Below are 9,872 nucleotides of genomic sequence, written 5' to 3'. Positions count from 1 at the left end.
CAGCACCTGGGTGGGCAGCAGGGCTGGCAACAGTTGGACTGGCCACAACTAGGCTGGCAGCAGGTGATCTGACAGCTGGGCTGACAGCAGCTGGGCTGGCAGCAGCTGGGCTGACAGCAGCCAGAGGAGACAGAGCCACAGCAGGAATGGACCATGGTGTTGGTGGATGCTAGTTTGGAGTAGGTAAGAAGGACAAGTTGGTTTTTCAGTTCTGGATGTTCTGCTCTGTTCTTTCCTGGTCCCTGACTATATATATGCCCTGACTAGGTGATGTCAGTCCCCCAGAATACAGGAAATTTTCCTTGTTTTTGTTTATGTCTTCAGAAATGAGAGTATGGACAGATCAAGTCCATTGCTCACAAAATACTCCCAGTATCATTAAACAATTCTGTTTTCCCCTTGTAGGATGGCTCATCCAATATGCTTTTTCCTTATGAATATTAGATATTAGAAATTCATGTTTCAAACAATCAGAAAGATTGTTCATCATTGCCAAACTTGGGACCACACTATTCCAGATTGGATGGATCATGTGACCATCTAATGGTAGCATCATGTATTTCATAGGAACAGTCATCTTACATTTTCCTTTTGTATCCAACCATGACAAACATTTGGTACAAATTTTTCACTACGTGAGTTTCTTTATTTAGGGGTTGTTTTTAGGTGAAAGAAATTAAAAAAATACTTTAAAAATATTAACTTGAGCAAGCAAGCAAGAGAAGAAATTCAATCATAAAACCAATGCATGTAAACGACTTCTGGAAAGCTGATGGTAGGGAAGAAAAGTTCAAAGTCTTTGTGCTTTTACTTTTTTTCCCTTTACCACCATGTATAGAAATAATTCAAAATAAACTTTTTCAGTCATGTCTGACTTTTTTCACCCATTTAGGGAAAGAGTACTGGGAATGGTTTGACATTTTCTTCTCCAGCTCATATTAAAGATGAGGAAACTGAGGCAAATACAGTTGAGTGACTTACCCAGCTAGTAGAGCTTGAGGCTGGCTTTGGAGTTCCATGTCTAACATTTTATCCACTCTGCCACCTAAGTACACCAAAATAATTGATTGAGTACCTGAAATCTTTGAGTCATTGATTTAGAGTGCATAAAGTACAGTCTGGTGGCTACTAAGATTCTTTCTTTCTTTCTTTCTTTCTTTCTTTCTTTCTTTCTTTCTTTCTTTCTTTCTTTTTTCTTTCTTTCTTTTTTCTTTCTTTCTTTCGCAAGGCAATGGGATTAAGTGACTTGCCCACAATCCTATAGCTAGGTAATTATTAAGGGTCTGAGGATTTGAACTCATTTCCTCCTGACCACAAGCCCAGTAAGTATTCTATACACCACATCATCTAGTTGCCCCCTAAGATTCTTTTAGGAAATCCATGAGGCTAAAATTATTTTCATAATACTAAGGCATATTGATATCTAAAGTAGGAGATAAAGACAAATATGATCCACATAAGCAAAAGCTCTTGGAGGACCTTAATAATTTTTTTTTAGGTTTTTGTAAGGCAAATGGGGTTAAGTGGCTTGTCCAAGGCCACACAGCTAGGTAATTATTAAATGTTTGAGACCGGATTTGAACCCAGGTACTCCTGACTTCAGGGCCGGTGCTTTATCCACTACACCACCTAGCCGCCCCAACCTCAATAATCTTTAAGAATGTAAAGGAGTACAGAGAATGAAAAATGCTGATATCTGCTGACTAAGATTGAGAAAGAACATTAGAAGCCATCTAGTACAATCCCTTTATTTTAGAGAGGCTCAGAGAGGATATGAAACACACCCAAATTCACATAGCTCATAAATGTGAGAGCCAGAATTTGAACTTATGTCTTCTGACTCAGAAACTTGTATATATTACTCTGTAGTACAATGTTTCTATTAGGGTGGATCATGTTTCTGATTCTTAAAAAGCTGTGTGAAACCTTATTTGACTCACCTATAAAATAAGAATAGCAATAACTGACATGGTATTTCACACGTCATGTTGCTTTGACTCCTATGACCTTGATTTTATACTTTTGACTTCAATTTCTAAATAAGAGAATCTAGAATTTCTTATGTGCTTTTCTTTTCTAGATTTACTTCATTCTTTTTTGGGATAGTTTTGTTTAATTGAACAAAAGGGGCATTTAAGTTTTCTTTAATGTAAAAGTTATTCATGCTTTTCTGAAGAATTTCAATAGCTTCTTTTTTTAAAAAATAAAATAAATTTGTATTATTTATTTGAACATTCTTTTCTTTTTTAAAATTTCATCTTTTATTCTGATCTTAAGAGATAATAAAGCCTTTATAAAGCACAGTAGAATAGAAAAAATGATGATTATACATGAAACTACAAATTATTGTGTACAATTTTCTATTCCTTTTAAATATATGATAAGATGATCATATAACTTTTCTTTTTCCCCCATTTTTTCTTCCTTCTCCCCTTCACCAAAGAATATGTGTGTATGTGTATATATATGTATAAAATCATGCTATATATAGCCTTTATTTACCAATTTATTCTAAATTTTGAGTTCCAGATTCTTTCCGTCCCTCCTATCCTTCTCTATTCACTGAGAAGACATAAAATATCAATTATACATGTGCAGTTATGCAAAACATATTTCCATATTAGTTATATCACAGAAAAAGGAGAAAATTATACTTCAATATACACTTAAATTTTACCAGTTCTCACTCTGGAGATGGATAGCACTTTTTCCTCAATAAGTCCTTTAGAATTGTCTTGAACTTTTGCCTTAAATAATGAAGCCAAGTCTTTCACAGTTGCTTATTTTTATAACATTGCTATTACTTTGCACAATGATCTCCCCATTTTTCTCACTTCATTTTGAATCAGTTCATATAGAGCTTGTCAAGATTTTTTTTCTGAAACCACCCCTTTCATTGTTTCTTAAAGCATAATAGTAGTCTAACATATGCCACAACTTGCTCTGCCATTCCCCAAATGATGAACATTCCCTCAATGTCCAATTCTTTCCCATCACACAAAGAACTGCTATATATATATATATATATATATATATATATATATATATATATATATATATCCTTTTCCTTTTTCTTTTATCCCTCTGGGGTTTGAACCAAATAATGGTATTGTTGTATAAAAGAGTGTGTATAGTTTTATAGCCTTTTTGACTTAATTTCATATTGTTCTCCAGAATGGTTGGACCAGTTCACAATTTCATGAACAGTTCATTAATGAACCTATTTTCCCCAGTCTCTTCAGCATTTGTCATTTTCAATAGTTGTGAGGTAGCTCATGCTGTTTCAATGTCCAGTTCTTTAATCAATAGTAATTTAAACCATTTTTATTTGACTAAAAATAACTGATTTCTTCCGAAAATTTCAAGCTCATATCTTGTGACCAAGTAACTGGCAACAAATATTTTTTTATTGATATTACTTCATCATCTATGATACTTTTTAGAGAAATACTGTTTCCCTTATCTCTTTCAATTAGGTCTAATTTTGCTTTCATTTTGTCTGAAATTATGATTGTTACCTTTGCCATCTTTAATGTCAGCTGAAACTAATTGAAACTTTTGCCCGACCTTTTAATTTCAACTCTATGTGTGTCTTTCTGTTTCAAGTGTGTTTCTTGTATGCAACTTATTGTTGGATTCTTGTTTGTAATCCATTGTTATTTACTTCTGTTTTATGGGTTAACATTCAAATTCACAGTCACAGTTATGATCACTCGTACATTTTTCTCTGTTCTATTTTCCTCCATTTATCTTTTTCTCTTTTATTCCTTTTCTCTTCAAAAGTCTGCCATGTTTCTGATCATTACTTTCCCCATTAAGAACTTTCTCTTATCATTCCCTCCTTTATTACCTTCTCCTGTCTCCCTATTGAGTTAGATAAATTTCTATACCCAATTGAATTCTTTCCTCTTTGAAGAGATGTTCAAGTTTTGCCTGCCACTTTCTTCATTTTTCACCTCCACTATTAAAAAAAATACCTCTTCCTTGCATGTCCCATTCTATCTCACCCTTCCCCCTTCTTCTGATGCATTCCTTTTTCTCATCCCTATATTCTGTTTTTGAATTGTTCTAATTTTCATTTCTCCATTTATTAGTGAGTTAGGACTTTTTTTTAACATGGCCTAGATAGAATTGATAATCTCATCCATAAACTGTTCTAACTTTTGATCATTTATCAATTGGGGAATGGCTTGTATTTTTGTTTTAATTTTACTCTCTTTAGACCTCAATAGAGGTCTGAGATCTTTATCAGAGAAACTTATTTCCAAAGTTCCCCCACAGTTTTTATTGTTAACTGTATTTTCTTCCATCCTATTCCCCCACCCCCATTTAATCTATTCTCTCTATCTCCTTCCACCCTATCCCTCCTGAAAAATATTATGCATCTGACTACCCCCCCTCACAACATTTCCTTCCTTTGATCCTTTGATCACATCCACCCTGCCCCTTTCTCCCATCCCCTTTCTCTCCTCCTCTAGGGTAAGATAGATTTCTTTAACCAGTTGAGTGTGTGTGTGTGTGTGTGTGTGTGTGTGTGTGTGTGTGTGTGTGTGTGTTTATATATATATATATATATATATATATATATATATATGTATATATATATATATATATATTTACCTCTCTGAACCAATTTTGATGAGAGTAAGGCTCTCCTACTCTGCTGCAAAGGTTTTTTTCCTTGTCTCTTTTATATGAAATAACTTAGTTCATTCTACCTCTTCTTTCTCACTAACCTTCCTTTCTCACCCCCTAACTTCATCTTTTTAATATATTATCTCTTCATATTCAACTTCCACTTGTGCCTTGTCTATATGTGCTCATTCTACCTCCCCTAATACATAAGAAAGTTCATTTGAGTTATCAGTATCATTTTCCATGCAGGAATATAAACAATTAAACAATAAGTCCCTTGTGACTTGCTTTTCTTTTTATCTTTTTATGCTTCATTTCATTTGTCTTATATTTGAAGGTCAAATTTTCTGTTCAGCTATGGTACTTCTGTCAGGAAAGTTTGAAAGTACTCTATTTCAGTGAATGTTCCTACTTTCCCCTGAAAGAGTATGTTCAATTTTGCTGGATAGTATGGTCAATTTTGCTGAGTAATTGATTCTTGCTTGCAATCTAAATTTTTTTGTCTTTTAGAATATTATATTCCAAACCCTACTATCCTTTAATTTGGAAGCTGCTAAATATTGTGTTATCCTGACTGTGGCTCCACGATAATTGAATTGTATCTTTCTGATTGCCTACATAATTTTCTCCTTGACCTGGGAGCTCTGAAATTTGGCTATGATATTCCTGCAATTTTCATTTTAGAATCTCATTCAGGAGGTGATTGGGAAATTCTTTCAATTTATAGTTTACCTTCTGCTTCTAAAATAGCATGGTAGTATTCCTTGAGAATTTCTTGAAAGATGATGTCTAAGCTCTTTTTTTATTATGATTTTCAAATAGTCCAATAATTTTAAATTAATTTTTGGTTCTATTTTCCATGTAAGTTGTTTTTCCTCTGAAATATTTCACATTTTCTTCTAGTTTTTCATTATATTGATTCATTATTTATCAATTAATTTATGGTTGCTTTCTCACAAAGTCATGAGCTTCCCTATATTCAATTGTATATTTTAAGCAATTATTTTCTACAGAGTTTTTATATCTTCTTTTCCATTCAATCAATTCTGCTTTTTAAGGCATTTTTCTCCTCATTGACTTTCTAGACTTCTTTTTCCCATTTGACCTAGTCTAGTTTTTAAGACGTTATTTTCTTCAAATTTTGCATCTCCACTAAGCTACTGACTTGATTTTCACGATCTTCCTGTATTACTCTCATTACTTTTCCCAATTTTTCTTCTACTTCCCTTACTTGATTTTCAGAATCCTTTTTTGGGCTTTTCTGTGGCCTGAGACCAATTTATATTTTTCTTGGACATAGAAGCTTTGACTTTGTTATCTATTTTGAGTATATATTTTTATCTTACTTATCATCAAAGTAACTGTCTATGATCAGATTCATTTTTTCTTCAGTTGTTTGCTCATTTCCCTAGCCTATGATTTGATGTTTAACTCTTTGTTAAAATATGGCTCTGCTTCCAGGTAGAGAGCACACTGTTCTAAGCTTTTAGGGTTTTTGCAGATGTTTTCAGAAATACCCTTAGGAACTTGCAAGTTTTCAATTCTTCCAAGGTAGTATGCTCTACTGAATGATTATCACTTTGCTCTCTTTTATGGATGATTATAACCACTCTTTTTTACTCTGTAACTATGAGGAGTGTACCTGCTCCCCTGTGGCAACAATCTCTGTTGTGCTATTGTACCTCTTCTTCTTGGGACTGGGATCCAAGTTTGTAACCCAGATCTGAGTATGGACAAAGATATAGAGTCCTGTATCTTCTTCTGGGCACCTTAATATCTGTGGACCAAGAGATCTGGAAGCAGTGACCTCTGCCAATTTAGTGGTCCCCAAGGACTGTTCCTGGTCTTCTAAGTTTGGATTTGCATTGCTGAAGACTGTGCTGGACTGTACTCTGTTCTCACCCCAATGCAGCAATTTTTTCCTGCTACCTTCCAAGTTGTACTTGGCAGTCTTTGGGCTGAAAGGTCTGAAAACCACCACTGCCATTGATCCAGTCACTTCACTGTCTGTTCCTGAATTACTGGGGCCAGGACTTGCACTATACTGTATTCCTCTCACCCCAGGGCAACAGATCCGTCCTGCCAATCTTCCAAATTGCCTTGGACTGGAAAATTGTTTTGCTCATTCTTGAATTTGTTTAGTTCTTATTTAAAGGTATTTGGAATAGGTTAGGGGAGAACTCTAGATAGTCCCTGCCTTTACTCTGCCCTCTTAGCTCTGGTCTTTACAATCTTTTTCTGACCACTTTTATGGCCTTCCCCTTATATCTCTGGGTTTAGAGTATCTGAAGTTGCTGCTGCCAGTCTCTGGGTTGATCTTTTCCTTGGTATTACAAACATCTCCTGCCAACCTCTTAGCTTAAGTTGTAAAAAAGTCTCACTCTGACCTTTTGCTGGCTCTGTCACTTCAACATTTGATTCGAAAAATTATTTTAAACTTGTTTGTAGGCCAATGTTGGGAGAGTTCAACTGTGTTGTTGCTTGTATGCTACATATCTTTGCTCTACCCTGACAATATATTGTTGAAGGACTTGAAGCTGATGGAATTATTGTTACAAAGCATATTAGTCCTTTCCTATCTATTGTATTATCTATTTGTTAATTTTGCTATACTCTCATACTTCAATGGAAATGGATCTTAACCTGGTAAAAGAGGCTCTGAGAAGCGAACCTGCATCTTAATTTAAGAACCAGATCCTTTCTTTTTGGTTATCTTCACATCACTAGGCTCTTACACCAGAAATTACACTCATGTTCTTCTTTCTGATATCTTAGACTATTCCCATGACTGATTGGCCATGAAATTTATCTTGTATATATCCAGCCCTCCATACTGCTTCCCAGAAACATCTTGATTAAGCTTTTTGATTCCCTTTTATGTATAGTCTATCTTTCCTTTTAGAACATAAAATTGAGGCAAAGAGTTTAATCTTTAAGCTTGCTTTTATTCCTAGAGATATCAACTTTGATAGATTGTACCATTTCCCCTGAATCATTTCCAGAAGGTGGGGATCTTGATTTTTCTGATTTGTTCTCATATAGCTTAATTTCTTGTGCTACCAGAACTTGAAGTTCTCCATTTTTTTTCTTCTCAATCAAGCTGATCACCATGATAGTTTCAAGTAGTCTGCAACACTATACTACTCCATCTATTTCTTTGACTCTTCCTCACAGTTATGTTATATTGATTGGAGTATTTCCTTAATCAGTAGCACCACAAGAGCCCAAGTCAACCTGCTTTTTTAGATTCCCTTCCAAGTCTTCCAATTGTCTCTTTATTATCCTAACTTGACTAGCACTCTTCTAATTTGCCATTCTCTTCCTTTCCCCATCCTTATCAAAGTAGTTTGAATATTAACTAATATATACTTTTTAGCTTTTGGATATTGTTAGTGTTATACCAGCTAACTGCATTCTGGTCTTGTTTCCAGATTTTCTTCCAGTTAATGAGGAGAATGAAAAGGAATGATGATTTAACAATCCCTAAAGAATTTCTGGGGTCAGGCAGCTAGGTGACATAGTAGATAAAACACCAGCCCTGGAGTCAGGAGTACCTGGGTTCAAATCCGGTCTCAGACACTTAATAATTACCTAGCTGTGTGGCCTTGGGCAAGCCACTTAACCAGGTTTGCCTTGCAAAAACCTAAAAAAGTGAATTGCTGGGGTCACACCATTAAGAAAATTTTTGGAAATATACTAGATATTGGGGCATCTAGGTGGTACAGTGGACTGAGAACTGGATCTGCAGTCAGGAAGACACCTTCCTAAGCCCAAATTTGTTCTCAGACACTAGCTGTTGACCCCAGCAAGTCATGTAACCTTATTTGCCTCAGTTTCCTCTTCTATAAAATGCATTAGAGAAGGAAATATCAAAGCACTCTAGTATCTTTGCCAAGAAAACCTCAAACAAGGCCATGTAAAGTCAGCCCTGACTGAAAAATGACTGAGTAACAAAATACTCAATGTCATAGTGCCATACCTCTATTCTAAGATTATGATTCTTTGAATCTTAAAGTAAATATAGTATAGAAGAAAGAACACTCCAATTGGAGTCAGAAGACCTAAGTTCAAGTTCTTCCTCTGCATAACTTTGGGCAAGTTTGTTCTCCTTTATGAGCATCAGTCTTCTCACCTATAAAATGAGTATGTTAGACAAGATGATGCCTGAGATCCTTTCCATCTTTAAAAGGTATCATCTTTCACCTTCTTTCAAATGGTACTCTAACTAAGGCAAAGTGAATAAAACACATGCTAATGAAGAATTCTGAGTACAGAGTGTTTGTTATGCCAAGAAAATGTTTATTAAAAACAAATGAGAAACATCAAACTTGTGAAGAATTACCAATGAATCATTTGCCACTAGAAATGGATTATTGTTAATGCATGGAGAACTGAGAATTGATCATTTGATAAGCAAAAAAGACCTGAGTAGGCTAGGTGCTGTCCAAATGGAAGAATGCAATGATGAACATTGGCATCTCAATCTGATTATTTTCAATCTGATTTGAATGACTCAAAAGGAGTATAGATGCTCATCAGCAGGTAGAGCAGCAGGTGGGGCAGCAGGTGGTGCGGCAGGTGGTGCGGCAGGGGGCTGGCTGGCAGCAGGGGGGTCTGCAGCAAGGGGACTGCACATTAATGGGCTGACAGCTGGTGGAAGCCCAGCAGCAGGGTCTGCAGACCACAGCTGTGCAGGAGCTGGGGCAGCAGGTGATGGGGCGGCAGCAACCCTCCTGCAGGCAGCAGGGGTTACAGCAGGGTGGGCGGCAGCAGGTGTCACAGATGGGGCGGCTGCACCTGGGCACACAGCTCACTGGGCGGATCACAGTAGTTTGGAAGGAGGAGGGCACGCAGCACCTGGGTGGACAGCAGGGCTGGCAGCAGCTGGACTGGCTAAAGCAAGGCTGGCAACAGCTGGGCTGACGACAACAGCTGGACTGACAGCAGCTGGGTTGACAACAGCCAGAAGAGACAGAACCACAGCAGGAGCTGACCATGGTGTTAGTTAGTTTTGGTTTGGGTTGGGTAAGAAAGAAGAGTTGGTTTTTCAGGTCTGGATACTCTGTCCTGTTCTGGACCCTTTATATACCTTTGACCAAGTGCTGTCGGTCCCCCAGAATGTGGACCTTTTCCTTGTTTTTGATTATGCCTTTTGAAATGAGACCTCTGGATTGGTTAGATAGTTGTGAGGTTATCATTGAAGCATTCCCAAACTCATTAAAAAGCAAAAACAACAA

At 36.4% G+C, this 9,872-nt stretch overlaps 1 protein-coding gene across 1 annotated transcript; it reads right to left on the bottom strand.

Annotated features, from left to right (window-relative positions):
• Nucleotides 1-9,170: 9,170 nt before the first annotated feature.
• Nucleotides 9,171-9,632, bottom strand: KRTAP2-1 (keratin associated protein 2-1). The gene has a single exon (XM_074220957.1). It carries the CDS (start codon nucleotides 9,630-9,632, stop codon nucleotides 9,171-9,173), a length of 462 nt encoding a protein of 153 aa, XP_074077058.1.
• Nucleotides 9,633-9,872: the final 240 nt, after the last annotated feature.

Source organism: Macrotis lagotis, chromosome 2 (genome assembly GCF_037893015.1).
Source record: "Macrotis lagotis isolate mMagLag1 chromosome 2, bilby.v1.9.chrom.fasta, whole genome shotgun sequence".
NCBI lineage: Eukaryota > Metazoa > Chordata > Mammalia > Peramelemorphia > Peramelidae > Macrotis > Macrotis lagotis.
The sequence above is the reverse complement of the archived record's forward strand: the minus strand, read 5'-3'. Positions and strand labels throughout refer to the sequence as shown.

What these genes read in the sequence shown, in the direction of transcription:
- KRTAP2-1 (XM_074220957.1), bottom strand. Translation starts at nt 9,632, where the DNA reads ATGGTCAGCTCCTGCTGTGGTTCTGTCTCTTCTGGCTGTTGTCAACCC.